This window comes from Taudactylus pleione, unplaced genomic scaffold, assembly GCF_031769625.1.
Source record: "Taudactylus pleione unplaced genomic scaffold, aTauple2 ptg001032l, whole genome shotgun sequence".
NCBI lineage: Eukaryota > Metazoa > Chordata > Amphibia > Anura > Myobatrachidae > Taudactylus > Taudactylus pleione.
This window is the reverse complement of record NW_028285433.1, coordinates 13,213,117-13,231,803: the sequence shown is the minus strand read 5'-3', so window position 1 is coordinate 13,231,803 and position 18,687 is coordinate 13,213,117. Positions and strand designations below refer to the sequence as shown.

General features: G+C 44.4%; 1 protein-coding gene across 1 annotated transcript in view; it reads right to left on the bottom strand.

The window, feature by feature from the left end:
* LOC148454103 (ADAMTS-like protein 5) overlaps positions 1 to 18,687 on the bottom strand; it is a 66,527-nt gene that overhangs the window by 25,596 nt on the left and 22,244 nt on the right. The window contains exons 5-9 of the mRNA XM_088461247.1: positions 11,486 to 11,638; positions 8,540 to 8,676; positions 3,859 to 3,919; positions 3,117 to 3,228; positions 2,315 to 2,442 (exon numbers count right to left, since the gene is read on the bottom strand). Coding sequence (XP_088317373.1) covers positions 2,315 to 2,442; positions 3,117 to 3,228; positions 3,859 to 3,919; positions 8,540 to 8,676; positions 11,486 to 11,638 — 591 coding nt within the window. The remainder of the gene's footprint in view (positions 1 to 2,314; positions 2,443 to 3,116; positions 3,229 to 3,858; positions 3,920 to 8,539; positions 8,677 to 11,485; positions 11,639 to 18,687) is intronic.

Here is an 18,687-nt window from a genome sequence, read left to right as displayed (position 1 = left end):
CAAATTATACTTTACGCTTCACTATCACCTTTTTTCCCTTTTTCGTATGATGCCCTGGGGATGGTCCTTGGCTGATTCTTTTGGGGTTCCCTGCGCCTCGGACGTGAACCCCATAATGTTAGGGACGCTGTTAGAGGAGCCTTGACGTTGGCCCGGCGCTTATTCATATATTTGCAAATGTATGTAACTAATACCTCTGAATTTCTATTATTATGTAGGATTCAAGTATTTTTGTTGATATTGCTGCAGTGTGCTGGAGGGAAAATCCCTTTTTTTCTGTCAATTTTCCTGTTTATTATTATTCTCATTTGTAGCTTCCTTTTCTTTTATCCCAAGCTTCTCCTGGCCTCCCCTATCTCTTCCCTGGCCCTTCCCCATGAGGCCATGGCCCTTTTTCAGGTGCATTATCTTATGTCCCTATTTAAAATATGGGTGGGGTGCGCTAATGCTCTCTCTGGCACAGGGCACCAAAAAGTCTAGTTATGACTATGGGGTTAGGCACCATCAGGGGGAGGTTAGGGTTAGGCACCACTAAGGGAGGGGTAGGGAGAGGCAGGGCCGCCATCAGAGGGGGACTGCCGAGACGGGCCCACCCGCAATTCCGAACTGCTGCCCCTCTTGCTACATGATACTGCCCACTTGCTGTATGATCCAGCCCACCCACTGTCCAATCAGGCTCACCAGCACCGCCTACCGCTGACTGCCGTAGAATACACGTTAGAGGGTTTTTTCTAAGACGCTGCTTGACATCATTACGTAGTGCCGCGCTGCTGAGGAGCTACGTCGCGTGAGGAAGAGGACTGACTACTCAGCTGCCGGTATTTTATACCCATTCCCTAGTAGCCTACTTGAAATACATTGTATTTTTGTAATTTTTATTTAAGCAGATAAAATGGAGGAGATAATTTGTGCTATGAACCTGACGGGTTTGTAAGATTAATAGGGGTATTCAATAAGGGAGCGAAAACATCGTTTTTGCGTTAATATCGCACTTTTGACGTCATTATCGCAGGTTTGACTTTTACACCGTATTCAATTTCAAAGACTTATCGCAGGTTCGAAAAGTCTTTGATCAAAAACGGGGATAACTTTTCACCATTGAATAGGTGTCGAAAAAAAGTGCAGAATTGGGGTTTAGGGGTGCAGGCTTAAAAAAAATAGCCTGCACCCCTGGGAATGACATTTAAAAAAGAACTGTGTCAAAAAAAGTTTTTTAAAAAAAAATAGGGACACCCAAAAAAATGTATTTAAAAATTGGGGTGAAAAAAAAAAAATTTGGAAAAAATTGTTTAAAAATAGGGAAATAGGTTCAGGGCTATTCTGCAAGTATGCGGCAGATGTTTTCTAGAATATATTTATAGCGGCAGGTGCACAATTGCAGAATTTTTAAAAACTTTAGGGACTTAAAAATATGCTAGTACCCATTTTCATGTACCCCAAATTTGATGGGACCACTTAAAAAACGAAAAAAATAACCTAAGTGCTCTTCTGCATCACTTCTTCAATGTCGGGAAAAAACACCTGCCGCAGCTATTTAAATCCCCGACTTTCAATTAAAGGCTAAAACGGGGGTACCCATAGTGATCCCCCATGTTTTTACAACTTTAGGGGGGTCTTACAATTTTTTTAAGGAAAAATTCGTAACTTTACACAAATCCAACTTCGGAGGCTCCCGTTTTCGTTAATTTTATATTGAATACAGGGATAAGCGGGGGGGCGCCCGATACTTTAACGCAGGTAAAAACTCCGATATGAAACGTTAACTTCGACAGTGAAGTTAACGTTTCATATTGAATACCCCTCTAAGTCTTGGATTAATGTGCTTCTGTCGCAAATTAATCAAAGCCATACTAATCCATGCACATGTCCATAAATAAATGTTTGGGTCTGTCTTTAGAGCTTGGTCATGGTGTGTGAGTAAGTGGCACTCTTCGCAATGAGGCATCTGGCCACCCAACAAATTAGTTTTGCTGACAGGTGAAACTAATTTGCAACAGAAACATATTTAGCATTGCCAAATGAGATCTGTGCATGAACAGTAGTGAAGCTCATACAGCCTAATTTTATTCCTAAACAAGATGAGCACATGTACTGTATGAAAATGTACAAACACTGCTGCACAGGTAAATGCAATAAAAGTGCAGTAACTCATAGCAACCAATCTAATTTTATTTGTCACTTCCCTTCTGTAGTTTACAAAATGAAAAAGCATCTGATTACTGATACATATGATTTGTAAAGTAGTAGCTAGTTGTTGTTGTTTTTTTTGGTTTGTTTTGTGCACTGTTCTATGTGATTATTTGGAGATAATCACCAGGCATTGACCATTGATGCAGGTTCCACCAGGGTCTGGTCCACAACTGGTTCCATCCAACACTCGCCCAAAGCTGTAATAAAAGTTCTGTCCAACGGCCAAGCAGTTTAAATCACAGGCAGTGGGGGCTGAAAATACAAATATGATTAAGAAAGGGTATCCAGCTTCATGAAATCATTAGTAATAGACAATTAAAATTACTTGGAGCAGAGGGCCTGATTCAGACCCAGACGCAAGCGTTGAGCGCTCGCAACCGGGTCGACGGTGGCCCAGAGCGCATGCGCACGACGGAGCCGGCTCCGTCGTGCCCATGTGTGAGACCCGGATAGCGACGGGCAAGTCGTCGCTCCGGGTCTAGTACCAAAGGTGAGGTGTTGTCGATGTTGAGTGACAGCACGCCCCCTATGGTGGGCGGGCCGGGGGAGTGGCTGCCCAAACGGAGGCGTTCCCATGTGAACGCCTCCATTTGGAGCCGGCCCACTGACATCACTTGGAGAGATTTCGGCACTGTTTGAGCCGAAATCTCTCTGGGGCTTGCGGCAACGAGACCCTACCACAAGGGTGTTGTCGCAAGCCCGATGGTCGCGATGGTCTTGACCTTCACCCACAGCTATGCGAGCGGACAGGAGGCCACTCTAAAAAAAAAAATAGCCCAGCCCTGATTCAGAGCGAACGCTCTGTCAGAGCGTCCGGCTCTGAATCAGGGCCAGTATTCGGTATAGACAACTGTTTTAGATTACACAAAAGTCAAATATTAGGTTTTATCTATGATTTAATATACTTACATACTTTCTATGATTACCTCCATAAAACGGTACCCATTCATATCTCTGCTGAGACCATCCCGGGATGGGCCTATTGTTGTAGAGAGCACATTGCAGGTTCCTAAAGGGCACTGCATCTTCCGGACACAACTATAAAATCATATCATACATTAAAATGAATAATGACAAGACCACAGATATACTGTGCAGTAGGAGCACTGGGCTTATTCCTATCATTTTGATGAATTTATAAGTATCAGCAGGGATGCAACTAGAAATGTGATGGTTCCATAGCATAATTAGATGGAGTCCCAAAGAGGGACTCCCTCCAAACCTTTCCCATACCAGACCACTCTGCAAAATAACCTTCCCTTCTGAGCAGAATTTAATATTTGAGCCCTAGAATTTTGGCTCATTAGGGATTTCTGGGACTTCAAATGCCTTGCGGTATTATCAGTCACACTTCAGGAAGCTCACTAAGCTCCTTGCTAACTGTGTAATCCTCTCTGGTGAATACTGTCTGGAGCAGTATGATTGGTAGCTACATGTACATGTTGCCCAATAGCTAAGAGGACACAATGGGCCCCATCTGCTGCCTGGTCTAATAGCAGGTACTAGCCCTGCAATTCTGACATCAGTATCATATAAGGATGGTCAGTGTTTCACAGTAAGATATTTTGGTCACTGCCTCTTTTGAATGTAACAATGACATTACCAGTACTGAACATTTAGGTTGATATCTGCTATAACATACGTGACACATAGGCTGAAATGGCTTACCATGGACTGACAAGATTTGTATTGTCGCTGTTCTCCTGCACATATTATGTCCCCAGTCTGTCTGTGAAAGGTGAAAGACAAATTACCTCTATGATACAACTATGCTACACTGTAATTCAAAATGATACAAAAAGAAAATGACAGGCTACTAAACTCTAGACAGGTCACGGGATTTCTTGTTGAATACAGGCTACATGTATGAAAGTGTCTTCTCTCTCATGCCACATAAGCTACAAGGTGTTGATCTGTGTGCTCAGGTGGCATTTGTGCTTTTGTGGGTTGTTAAAAGTCATTAAACCCCAGATAAATGACTTTATATTTACACATCCTCGGCGTGCTGGAAAATTGGTCTGTGCTTTCAGTGGTACTCCTTTTCCACCATCAAGAGCTATTTATATTTGGAATACAAAAATGTAATAAATATATTCAATAAATCAGACACCAATGAGAAGTGTTTTGTGGAGGTGAAGGGAAATAGAAAGTTATAATGAATTAGATTGGTGGGCACAGTGGTCAATTGGGCAAAAGAAGCACCATGCACATCTGCATTTTGACAACATTATAATATAACTCTCAGTAAGGGGTACATTTACTAAGAATCACGTTTGGTCGAGATTACAATCTCGGGTGAGTTTAGGCATTTTTTTCAACTCGCAAATTTACTAAAGACACACGGGTGAGTTTGGGAGACATTTCTCTATGTCCACTGAAAAACCCGGGTGAGATTGCAAACACAATTAAACTCAAAAGTACTTTCAATGAAAAAGATGCAACTCTGGAATTTACTAAGAATCGTGATTAAAATCATGGGTATAATTGTAGCAAACTTGGAGCTAAATAGAAGTTTCAAATAGACCACCTCCTGAGCTGCAAGTTTGTCAGAAACATACACAGATCTGTGTGATTTGTGTATGTTTCTGCATGTAAACTACCTACTGTAAAGTATTTTTCTGATTTTTCTTTAAATGACGTAGGGTCCCCCCAAAAAAGCACAACCAGCCTCGGGCACCTCAGCCAGTCCTGGTTCCAAAAAATATGGGGAAAAACGTATAGGGTTCCCCCGTATTTTAGGAACTAGCACTGGGCTGCTAAGCCTGTCCTGGTTTTAAAAATATGGGCAAAAAAATGCCTATGTTTTTTCCCCTGTATGTTTAGGAACTAGGACTGGCTGAGAAGCCCGGGGCTGGTTATGCTTTTTAGGGGGGGGCTCTACGTAATTTTTTTTTTTAAATTAACCCTTTTTTCACAGGTATGCCACACAAGCAGCCTGCACATATCTCACTGATATGTGCAGGCTGCTTGTTCAGGAGAGTTTGGCTGCAGTCAGACACTGCAAACTCGGGTAAGTAATCTCGATCTGATACACCATCGGAAAACACGATCTCAGCTAAACATACTTCTTAGTAAATTTACCCCTAAGTGTTCAGGTTCATAGTATCCCCATAAGAGCCTTGAACAGCAGCCAGGTTATAATTTTTGTTGCATTCACACAAGTAGCATGTCTAAGGATACCTACAGCACAGGATGCACTGTCACCTGATATATGATTACATACCTACTTACCTAATGTTTGTAACATAATATGTTACAGATCTTTGTGGCCAAATCAGGAAGCACTGGACAATTTACAGGTGTAGCTTCAAAGTGTAGATGCTTTTACTGCAACATAATCAAGTTGTACTTTTAAATTTTATGTATAATTTTCTGCCATCTATGTAATGGAAGCCTTATATCTTACATGACATTACTCCTATTTCTAGTCTGTGCTGTTAACATTTACATGTTCACACTTGTGACATGGGAATCAGTATGTATTATCCCAATGCTGGTTGGCCGGCAGGTGTGAAGATCCCGATAGCGGATTTAGGTACCCCCCTAACCCTAACCCTCCCTTGGGGTGCCTTCCCTAACCTACCCCCTAGTGCCAGCCGTAACCTCCCACTAAGTGCCTAAACCTAACCCCCGTCCCCGCAGCCTAAACCTAAGTCTCCCAGGGGAGGGGTGCCTAACCCTAACCTGCAGGCCGAAATAAAAAAAAAACCCGCCCTGATTCAGAACGAGCGCTCGCAAACAGCGAGTGGCTCTGAATCAGGTCCATATTCCGTAACGCTGTACAGAGAATATTTGCTCATTCAGTACCTGCCTCAGTGGAGCTTACAATCTTAATTCTTGAGCATACTGACTGTTACTATGTAACAATGATCAGGAAGGGTGTCTGTTTGGTTGATATTTAAATTTTGAGCAGTAAATGAGACAGTAATCTGCCTCAGATGATTTGCATAATTCCCTGTTCCAGTAGATGTAGTTTTATTTTATAGGTTTATCTCTCTTGCTGTCTCTGGAGTTATAATACCAACAGTTATATACCAGCGCCTGAATCCCGACACCTGTCAGACTCCCAGTGCTGGCATGCCAATGGTATGTAGTTGGGTTAGGAGAGGGTGGGAGAGTTAGGGTTAGGCACTAGTGGGAGAGTTAGGGTTAGGCACTAGTGGGAGAGTTAGGGTTAGGCACTAGTGAGAGAGTTAGGGTTAGGCACTAGTGGGAGAGTTAGGGTTAGGCACTAGTGGGAGAGTTAGGGTTAGGCACTACCGTGGAGGGTTAAGTTTAGGCACTGGGGGGAGGATTAGGGTTAGGCACTAGTGGAAGGGTTAGGGTTAGGCACTACCGTGGAGGGTTAAGTTTAGGCACTGGGGGGAGGATTAGGGTTAGGCACTAGTGGAAGGGTTAGGGTTAGGCACTAGTGGGAGGATTAGTGTTAGGCACTAGTGGGAGAGTTAGGGTTAGGCACTAGCGTGGAGGGTTAGGTTTAGGCACTGGGGGGAGGATTAGGGTTAGGCACTAGTGGGAAGGTTAGGGTTAGGCACTAGTGGGAGGATTAGTGTTAGGCACTAGTGGGAGAGTTAGGGTTAGGCACTAGTGGGAGAGTTAGGGTTAGGCACTAGTGGGAGAGTTAGGGTTAGGCACTAGTGGGAGAGTTAGGGTTAGGCACTAGTGGGAGAGTTAGGGTTAGGCACTAGTGGGAGAGTTAGGGTTAGGCACTAGCGTGGAGGGTTAGGTTTAGGCACTGGGGGGAGGATTAGGGTTAGGCACTAGTGGGAGGGTTAGGGTTAGGCACTAGCTTGGAGGGTTAGGCAGTGGGGAGAGAGGGTTAGGGGGAGGATTAGGATACTTACTGACAGGTGTCAGTATCCTAACCCTGTTGGGATGCTGGTGTTGGGATTCTGACCATGGGCATCCTGAGCGTCCCCGTCTGCACATGTGCACCACTGACATTTAGAAAAACGCAATTAATTAAAAAGTACTTTATTCAAGAGTAAAGCATCTTTGTAATGATATTAATCTGTTATTGCCATCCATCCTTCTAGCCTAACACACCTACTATAGAGCCTGATTCTGAGAAGGACACAGACTCTGCCGCGGCTGCTTCATTTACAGAAGCGCTAATTCTGCACCCAATTTTATAAAAACAGATGCAAACTTGCAGCATCTTGAGACGCTTCATTTTCGTCTATGGGCCTGATTCAGAGATAAATGGTAATGCAGCCGTGGAAATATGCAAGTTCTAATCTCAGCCTTCCTATTGTACATGACTGTGCGATGGAGTGTACGAGCGCTGAGACTCCTACTTTCAGGCTCTGTAGTCTGTGCATTTGTGATGGAGTTTGTAAACATACCAACATCGACACAACATCGGTAACACCATCGACATTTGCAGGTCTACTCTAGTTACTCTCCTCAAATCCAGCTAAACATGGCCTCTGAAGCATTGTATTTGTGATTGGGAACGCAGCAGACATGCCTGTGACGCTACCATAACATGCCCATGAATTGGCCCCTTCTCAAGTGTTAGCGATTCTAAACACAAATGTGAACGCATCACTAACGTTTGGCCAAGCGTGCACAGTAAGGGATTTTAAAACCTTTTGCCCATGTGCTCAACCCAAGTAAATATCAGCACTGCGTACATCTTTGAATCAGGCCCTATATGCGTCTTTAGACACCATCAAAACTTACTCCAGCCCTATGGCAGTTGCAGTTTCTCCGTCCAAGTATAGCTACCTGTGGGAGCAGGTTAGCATCTTTGGATGCAGCCGCTTTCAGCATCGCGCCCACATCAGCTTAGCCACACCCCTGTTGCCTCCCAGGTATGCCCACTAATAATCACCTCGCGTCCGAATATGAACTGCGTCTCTGAGCGGTAACAAATATCGTTCAATCGTTCATTATATCGGCCAGTGGATATGCCGTCAACGACCAGCGATGCGCACCCCCGATGCTCGTTGACGAAGTCGCTCATCGCCCAAACCTGCTGTCCAACCTGATGATATCGTCAGGTTGAGTAGGTTCGAGGATAAGGGAGGGTGCCGGCACTGAACGATATTGTGAATGATATCGTTCAGTGTGTGTGCTCAATGTCGTTATGGCCACTGAGCACTCTGCTGCCGGGGACTCATGGAGCGATATCGTGTAGTGGATATGCGGCATTACACTACAACATCAGCCAACTGCATGTGGCATTCACACTACCTAATCTGCATCAGGCCCCTCATATTCAACAACAATTGCAAATGACATTTGGCAATTTTTTTTCACACAAACAAAACACATATGCACACATTATGGCTGTGTTTAAAAATAAAGTTATATTATTCAAAATGTTGATAGCAAGACTGCTCACCGTAGACAGTGGCGGGTTCTAAGTGTCACTCCCTCCTGACATGTGCTTGAGCATGTAGTCCAAGACCCCCATGCTGTCCAAACTCCAGAGGATGAGTGAGGAATCCTTTCACTTTGCGGCCTCCTGTTTTCTGTCACCTATTATTGTGAAAGAATCAGGAATGGAGATAAGCCTTTTTTTTAGAAAAGGTGTGACACGGGTGACTACTTTCTGGTGTACCATGGTCACATATTATTTTAGTTATGACTGAAGTGAACAGATACTGTAGCTTAAGCTTCACCTAGGGCAATGTTCTGTACATAATAGTTTGAATACGGTGTCAGTGACAAAGGGTTACTGACAGGATGTTAGCCCTATGGTAACATGTCCCCAGCAGCAGATACATTTTAGAAGAGGACTTGTGGTAAATTTTCAAATAATTTTTTTTGTGTTGGTTTCAAAACCGATGGAAACCTCTCGGTATAGATGGCAAGTTTGTGTCTAAACAATGTGTATTTACTATCTGTCAGTTTTCAGTATCATTTGAAACTGACAGCGATGTTGGTCAGTTTTGTCATCGGTTTTGATATTTCCAATGAATACTGCATGCAATTTCTACATCAGAAACCCTCTATAAGCCCACTGACACCAGAACAAGCATTGCCTTATGGTGAGGGTGTAGTCAGGTGGTTGGAGATAATAGGTGAGAGGTGATTTGTAAGAGAACTTTGGTGAGTGTTCCTGGGATTTCTGAAAGTAATCTTGTCATTTTTTGTATAGTATTCTCTGAGTTTAAAGTTTGTCTTATTGTTTTGTTTGGTGTCAATTTTATTTTCCATCTTGTAAGTGATTATTTGTGTGTGTGTCTGTGGTGTGTTTGTGAGGATTGTAGTGTTATGCTGGGTACACACTGGCCGATGTATTGGCCGATCGATTGATTGGCCAATATATCGTGCTTCCATCGGCCAGTGTGTACAGACGATATGTCTGTGAACAACGTTGTTCACAGACATATAGCATTGGCTGTGCTGCACAGTCAATAAATAGATATGTCTGCAGACATATCTGTCCATCGGCAAGTGTGATCGCCCGTACACAGGGGTGCAGAGGGGGGGGAGGGAGAGCTGCGAGCGGGTACTACTTACCTGGCTCCAGCACAGCTCCCCATCCACAGCAGCCCAGCACACGCTGCACGAACAGTCTCCTATGCCAACACTGATCGCGCCCCGCATTGGCTGTGCGCCTGACTGAGGGGCACACAGCCCCCCCACCCCCAGTGCGCAGCAAAAAAAATTCCCCGAGGGGGGTGTGGCCACATTTCCCACAATTAGGCCATGCCCCCTACCCACCCCCAGTCCGGCCTGACCCACTGCAGCATGCAGATGATGGTTGTTCAGTGTGTAAGAACGACCATCATCTGCAGATATATCTGTCAGGTGTGTACCCACCTTTAGTGTAGGTTTTTATCTTTCAGTGTTTGTCTTGTCTGGCTTTTTGTTATTTGTTTAGATAGAAGGGGAGAGGAGAAGGAGCAGAGGACCCACATGCACAAACCTGAGGCCCCATCCCCAGCCTCACTTCCTAAAAGGAAACTAATGTCCAATTATTTGCTGACATAAAGTTTACATTTCACCATACTTACCATTAACATATTTATTTGTTTATTTATTTATTTGTTCTTTTGTATTTTGCAAAGTTACACCAAGGGGCCTATTCATCATCACTTAATTTCTACAAAAGCAGGTGAAAATACACATTTTCACCTGCAATTGTAGATATTAAGTATTGGGGCCATTCATCACAAAGGTAAAGCAGGAGATCTCACAGATATCTCCTACTTACCTTCCTTTTGCGGAATGGCCCATTGTCCCCATACGCTCGCGGGGACAGCTTATTTTCACATCAGCTGTCTCTACGTCAGGGCAATGATGAATTGCTGCAGCGTCATGACTACTCCCTGCTCTCCCCATCCCCTGCTGCTACAGCAGCCTATCAGAGGAGCCCAGGGAGGAGTCACCTCCGCCTGGCTGTTTACTGCCACAGTGCCCCCTCCCTCTACTCTGCCCTACCTCCGCCGCTGCTGTAGTAAGGTGATCACCACCTATTAACTGCCAGTGTCCCCCGCTATGTCAGGTGTGACCTAACATATGCATATGACAGGTCACCACTTCTTAATCAGAGATAATTGGTAAAACCGAACCGCTCATCTCCTCACACTTCCCTCTGCTCCCCCCTCACACTGTCCGCTACCTCCAGCTCCCAGTACTCCCTCGCACTGCCCCACATGCTGCAGGGAGGTGACCCGGCAGCCGGCACAGAAGGGGACAATCCTACTGCAAGCAGAGGACCGAAGAAGAAGACTGCATCGCTGGACCCATGGATACTGGATCGCATCACAGGATAGGTAAGTATTCCTGAACTGCTCCTTATCTAAGCTATAGATCGCATCAACCTGATGCGATCTATAGTGATAAGTAACAATTCACCACCACAAATGTACATGAATAGACCCCTAACTGAGCACGCAGTGATAATGGATTAAACCACTAATTAAGCAGCTAGTGGTCTTGTGCCAGGCATGAAGATATATGCAGGCTCAATATCTACAGTAAAAGGCACACATAAGGTATATACATTAACCTACTGAGGCAGTTGTTTGAAACTTAAAACGAGTATCTGGGGCGTTGGCTATAGGTGGGCTTAGCCTTTGTGTCTAAATATTGGAACCAGTCCTTTGTTTCTTAGCTTCAGATGGAACATGAAGGAGACACTGTGCCCTGTCCCAAACCGTCTGACTAATAATTCTGGGTATCTTGTGTGACTAAGACTAAGTGCCATTTTTTTGGATGTTTTACCACAAAATAGCATTGATATACCCCGCCCTAAGAGTCTTAAAGTCCTATTTATTATTAGGTAGGTGGTGAATATTAAAATATTGTAACAATTCAATATAGCTATGGTGCATACTTGCCTACTCTCCCGAGAGTCGTTAGAGGCTCCTGATTTTTCGGGTAACCCCCGCACCCCTGAAACAGTAAGCAGACCTTCCGCATCCCACCCACTTCCTAGTGAAGTGACCAGGATGGGGAGATTTTCAGAGAAATGTGAGAGGGGGCGGGGCTAAATGACCTGCTCCCGGAAATGATTCCTGATAGGTCAGTAAGTATGCTATGGTGCTGGAACGGCTGCTCTGAAAAGCAACCATCTCTGTCATACTTACCACAGATGATTCCATCATTAATTAATAGCTCCAAAATGTTACAGTGCTGGGACTGACCCGGCAGTGTTAGTATGCATAATAATAATATGTGACCTGAATTTACACATGCACACTGCCAGAGAAAGGAGCTGGACTCTGGGAACCAACACCATCTGAAGTGTGCTGAGTACTGGGTAGCCACATCGATTCCCTAATATTGAATGGGCCCGTAACTTAAAACATGCGGTACTAGTGGTGCTAACTTTGACTGAGGCTAACTCTGGCTGATGTTGACTCTGACGCTGACATAGATTCTGACTGATGCTAACTCTGACTCTGTACCACAGACACACTGACGGAAGACTACTTGACTGAATATCTACAGAACATCATGTTTTAACCACATGTTGAGGGGCTAACAAGAGCCTCTCCTTCAGTGAGGTACCTCAGCACTGACTAAATGGCTAGTAGCACCTATATTTACTTGACTCCTTTCCACAAGCATTTATTTATTGTCTCTTAAGTGGCCTAAAACAGCAGGCTTGGACTGGGCCGGCGGTGGGCCCCGGGCATTCATAGCCACACCCTCAATTGCAGGAGGGCGGGGCCTAAAACAGGTCACCGAGGCCGTTCATTTCAGCAGGGCAGGCTGCACACTGTAGCTCTTTTCCGGGCAGTCATCCGGCTGCTAACTGTCCTGGCAGAAGACTGCAGGCTGTGAGATGTTTTTTTTTCCCCCTTCACTAATGTCCCCTGCCAGGTCCCACGCTGCTCACTGGAGGTTTGTTTACACTACCAGTGTCAGTAACCAAGCCCCCCTCCCCCCAGATCAGCCACCAATCAGCTGGTTTTATTTCTCTAGAGACCTGCCCCCTCCTCTCCACCCTGGGTCCTGCAGCAGGAGTGTGCTTCAAGTTCTCTTCCCCTGCGTGGCTGCTGGCTTCCTGCTCTCAGTGAGGGACCCTGGCTTGCAAGTGCTTTATATCAATGTCTACTTCAGCCAAGGTCCCCAGGCATCTGTGTTTAGCATTACTACAGGTAACAAAGTGCAATACAAAAATGCTCTTAAGTGTGACCCCCCTGCCTACACATGTCTCTAATCTCTGCATCCCTCTCACTGGAATCCTTGTAACTGCTTCCTCTTCAATGCATCAGCCTCTCCTGTAACCCTCTCTCTGCTATGCCAGATGTCTATATATTGCAACACAGTGTTTATATATATATATATATATATATGTAACACATTAGCAGACTTTCAGCACAACTGTAGGTAACCATATGAGTGCAGTGGCACATATATAGTAATGTAAACAAATTAATCCAGAGCCAGCACATCCATATCAAAAACAGTATTTTTATAAAGTCCAAAAAGACATCATAGTAGCAGCAAAATATCCATATAAAAGTGTGTTATCAGGATGACATGGTATATAGAACAGCAATAGTCCAGTGAATACTCATCATAAGCAAAGTGCAATGCCAGTAGCCATCACCAAATGACAGACTCGACGGCCGTTTCGGTGTACCACAGCCACCTTCGTCAGGAGCCCAAGTCATAATACCACACACTATGGGCCTGATTCAGAGCTGAACGCTCTGACCAGAGCGCTCGCTCTGAATCAGGGCCCTCCTCCATGAAAATGGAGCGGCCTCCTGGCCGCTCGTATAGCTGTGGGTGACCACCCACAGCATATGCGAGCGGCCACAAAGATGGTCGCGATGGTCTTGACCATCGCGACCATCGGACTTGCGATGGAGACCCTGCGGTAGGGTCTCCCTGCCACAAGCCCTGGAGTGATTTTGGCTCTATCAGAGCCAAAATCACTCCCACTGACATCACTAGTGATGTCAGTGGGGCCGGCTTCAGACGGTAGGCGTTCCCATGGGAACGCCTCCATCTGGCAGGCACGCCCACCAAAGGGGGCGTGCTGTCAATCAACATCGACAGCACGCCCCCTTTGGTGCGAGACCCGGAGCGATGGAAAGCCCGTCGCTCCCCGGGTCTCGCGCATGCGCACGACGGAGCTCCCTCCGTCGTGCGCATGCGCAGTGGGGAATATCGACCCGCTTGCGAGCGTCCTGACGCTCACGAGCGGGTCTGAATGACCCCCTATGTTTATATACCCAGCAGCCTGATTTCACAATTGGTAAATCACACTCACCTGTCTGCAACCCTGCTGTCTCTGCAAACCTCGCACCGGAAGTAGTGCCCCGTTGTCAAGGTAACAAAGTTAAACTACCGCAGGTGACGTATAACAAGAACGCGTCACCACGTCAACCAGACTAAACACATTACCGGCAGACTGATGAACTAGCTGGAAAGAAACATATCTCATTTCCAGCTACAAAAGGTTCTATACCTGCAAAAAGGACTTATATAGCAAAAAGTCACACATTAGTGACATTGCTATATCACAATAAAGATGTATTTACAGCTAGGAACTAATGTTTAGCATAAAGGATAAATAAGATTATATAGAAACCCAACAACGAGGCACTGCCATGGGGTAAAATATGGCCCCTGCCTATGCAAATCTTTATATGCATATTATGAGAAACAACATATCATGGCAGACCCCACTTTTTCTGAAAATATATTTTTTTACGTTCGTTATATAGATGATTTATTTATGGTGTGGACTGGTGGCTTGGAACTGCTGACCAAATTTGTGGATAAGCTTAACTCTCTGCCTACTACCATAAGATTCACCATGGCCTATAGTGAGTTAATGATTAATTACTTGGATGTTTTTGTATACACCAGTAATAATACATTGTGTACCAGGCTATAGAGAAAACCAACAGATAAGAATACGCTATTATCTGCAGATAGTTTCCATCCAATACCGTTGAAACGTGGTCTACCTTTGTCTCAATTACTTAGGGTGGTACGTATCACCTCTGATGCTTCTGAACTCCCCTTAGCATTGCAACAAATGGGTGATAGGTTCCTTGATAGAGGATATCCTGCAACAGAAATTGATGATGCCATTAAACAATGCAATGGACTTACACAGTCGAGTGCTTTATTGTACAGCAAGTGCAGTGACCAGAGCAACAGACTTACTTTTGTTTCCACTTACTCCATTGCCTCTGCACATATTCGTAATGTCATACTTAGGCATTGGCATATTCTACAGTCCGATGATACTATAGGATCTCAATGCCAAGAACAGCCAATTTTTTGTTACAAAAAAAGCAGTAACATTATGGATGGGATAGCGAAATCTGATATTGGACCGATTAAATCTACCACCTGGCTGAAGCCTAATAATGGAGCCTTCAAATGTCACGGCTGTGTGAACTGCCAATATCTGATACAGGCGCTTCCTTTTTGAACCCTACGACTGGTAGGGAATATAAAATTAACCATCACCTAAATTGTGACAGTCGGTATGTGATTTACATCATCATCTGTCCTTGTCACCTCATTTACGTTGGCAAAACAATACGTACTTTAAAGGAGAGAATTGCGTTACATCGCTCTTCGATTAAGAAAGCCATGAGTGTGATGGATGTCAATACACCCCCTGTTGCACGACATTTTGTCTCTAAGGGACCTACTCTGAGGGATTTTCGATTTTTGCCGATTGATCACATACCTCCAATGAGAAGGGGAGGTGATCGAGGCAGACATTCTGCAAAGAGAATGTGTATGGATAAATCGTTTGAATACGATCGCTCCCTTTGGTCTTAATGAGGGAATATCATTGAATTGGTTTTTGTAATATTAATATCTGTATGTAAAGTGCTATGGGTTTTTTTCCTTTGCACTGATAGGCTAATGGTGAATCTTGTGGTGAGATTATAATTATTTACATGCTTTTTTGATTTCTTTTTTATCCTATTTGTGGTTACAATTTATTATATACTTACCAGCCTTTGTTCGCTTTGGTGCAATCTAGCTCTTTAAGATTTTTTATTAATATTAGATAGGTTAGTACTGGTCCCTGTACACCTTTCCTGGGTTTCTATATAATCTTATTTAACCTTTATGCTAAACATTAGTTCCTAGCTGTAAATACATCTTTATTGTGATATAGCAATGTCACTAATGTGTGACTTTTTGCTATATAAGTCCTTTTTGCAGGTATAGAACCTTTTCTAGCTGGAAATGAGATATGTTTCTTTCCAGCTAGTTCGTCAGTCTGCCGGTAATGTGTTTAGTCTGGTTGCCGCGGTGACACGTTCTTGTTATACGTCACCTCCGGTAGCTTAACTTCGTTACCTTGACAACGGGGCACTACTTCAGGTGCGAGGTTTGCAGAGACAGCAGGGACAGCGCGCGTGTGAGCGTGTGGATGCAGACAGGTGAGTGTGATTACCAATTGTGAAATCAGGCTGTTGGGTATATAAACCTAGTGTGTGGTATTATGACTTGGGCTCCTGAATAAGGTGGTTGTGGTACACCACAATGGCCGTCGAGTCTGTCATTTGGTGATGGCTACTGGCACTGCACTTTGCTTATGATGAATATTCACTGGAATATTGCTGTTCTATATGCCTGGTCATCCTGATAACACACTTTTATATGGATATGTTGCTGCTACTATGATGTCTTTTTGGACTTTATAAAAATACTCTTTTTGATATGGATGTGATGGCTCTGGATTATTTTCTTTTTATATATATATATATATATATATATATATATACATATATATATATATATATATATGCATGCAATGTATATACACATATATACTGGGTTACCACAGCATGCCGAACGTTTCCTACTACTGCAGTGTATGTGCATATTGCCTACTATGTACTATGCATGTGTATATCTATAATATATATATATATATATATATATATATAGATATGTCTTGCAATGTGTGTATGGACGGTCCTTTGCAAGTTTCTATTTATAACCAGTCCCTGAGAGCCTTTTACTATTGACTGTTGTAATGCCGGGCACCTACAGTATGTGGACATTGTATGTATGTATATATTGTGTATGTATATATATATGTATATATGTATATATATAGGTGCCAAAATAACGTTGCCTATTTTTTATTCCGACGCCGGATCTAGACAGACGCCATCCCGAATGAGGTAAGTCGGGGTGTCTTAGCTGTTAGCCGTCAGGGGGAGTGTTCAGGTTAGGCAGCATAGCGTGGTTAGGTTTTGAGGGGGGTTTAGGATTAGGGACCCCTAGGGGGGCTAGGGTTAGGCACCACTGGGGGGGTTAGGGTTAGGCACGAAGGGAGGAGATTTAGGATTAGGCACTAATTGAGGGGGAGGGTTAGGGTGCGGGGTGGGGGGAGGGTTAGTATACTTGCTTGACCCCTGTCGGGATACCGACCATTGGGATGCCGCTGTCGGTTTCCCAACTGCCGGTATTTCATACCCATTCCATGTACAAACGCTGGCCTCTAGGGACTACATCAGCTGCAGCCCCTAGAAGCTGGGTAGGGCTCGTCGAAAAGCAGAGGAGTGGCTTCCCATTATAAGCACTCTCTGCTAATTGCGGTCTGGATTGGTAGTCCCAGTGGGAGAAAGCACCCGGCCCCTGGGGCTGCCTGTCTGTACGTGATTAGCAGATAGTGGTTCTAATAGGGAGCCACTGCCAGTAAACTCTCTACCTCACTGGGGTGCCAGATTTTATGGGGAGGTGGGAACTGCAGCCACTTATTAAAAGGGTCACAGATTATTGATATTGTAATAGTCTGGGATGACCACACCCCTCTAATTGATGGCTACACCCCTTCAGTGGGCCCCTGCCATTGCATTCCCCTGTGGGCCCTTCATGACCCAGTCCGACACTGTACAACAGTCTATCTTTCCTAGCTAGCTCCTGTTCTTTACTGTGTATATCCCAGACAGAGGGCCTGCAGAAGCTGGCCCTCCTCCACTAACCCCCTCACTGCAGAGTCCATTAAGGAAGTGAGGGTTACACCAGCACACGGTATGCCATGCTAGGTCGGTTCCATCATATGATAAATAAATGAAGTATTATTGTGGAATTACAAGTCACAGCAAGGACTGGCGGTCATTGACAGCTTGCTCATTATGCACACTGGCATGTATGGAATGGTTTGCTTATTGGAGGGTAGTCTCACCTCTCCTTCGATGTTATACTACAGCAGGCCCCCTGTGGTGGTTGACTCTGAGTCGTTTAATGGACCTTGGTATAAATCAAAGGTGTACCCATTTGGCATACAGAGACCTCATTGTATTTGGAGCTGGACCTCCCAGACCCTGCCCCGAGTTAATCTTAGCAGTCTTTTCAAGAGAATATGGGCTCTGGACTAATGCCACTTCCAGCACAACATGGCCGACCTCAAATGGAGGGAGCCTTGCAAAGTATTAATCAAGCAGCCAGGGCAACTACCTGAGTCACCACTGATCAGCCCTCTTAACCATAAGTACTGCAGTACTGGTGAGAGGGGATTCCAATGTATTTAACTTAATTTAAAATGGACACCTAGCTTTTACCACACCTGGGTCTGTCATTCCTCCTAATTTGGCAGGTTCCTTGAGGACTCTTATGAGCTAGAGATGCACTCCTCTCTATAAATTCACAAGAAAAGGGAGGTTCACAGACAGTGGAAATTAAAGCAACACTGTGACAGTTTTTATAAATGTTATGTAGAATCTGATTGGTTGCTATGGGCAACATCTCCATTTCTAAAAACTCTCACTTTAGTAAATATACCCTACTGTCTGTTTGAGAGATGCCTGGGAAGTAGTGACAGAAGCTCACTGTTTATGATTTGTAGCTGGCATGAAAAGGGTGAGAGTCATGTTTTACTATTCCTAAAGCATGAGAGTGTTGCTGCAGTTGATTGAATTGAGTTTAACCTTTTGGGTATCCCAGTTGCTTCTCAGAAATCAGATAGCTCAAAGTAATCTGAAGAAAGTACACTCACTTTTACTCCTCTCAATTACATTTGCAAAGTGGCTGGAGAACCTTGTATGTATTATACTGGGGACCCATAATCCATCCATCACAATAAGTGAT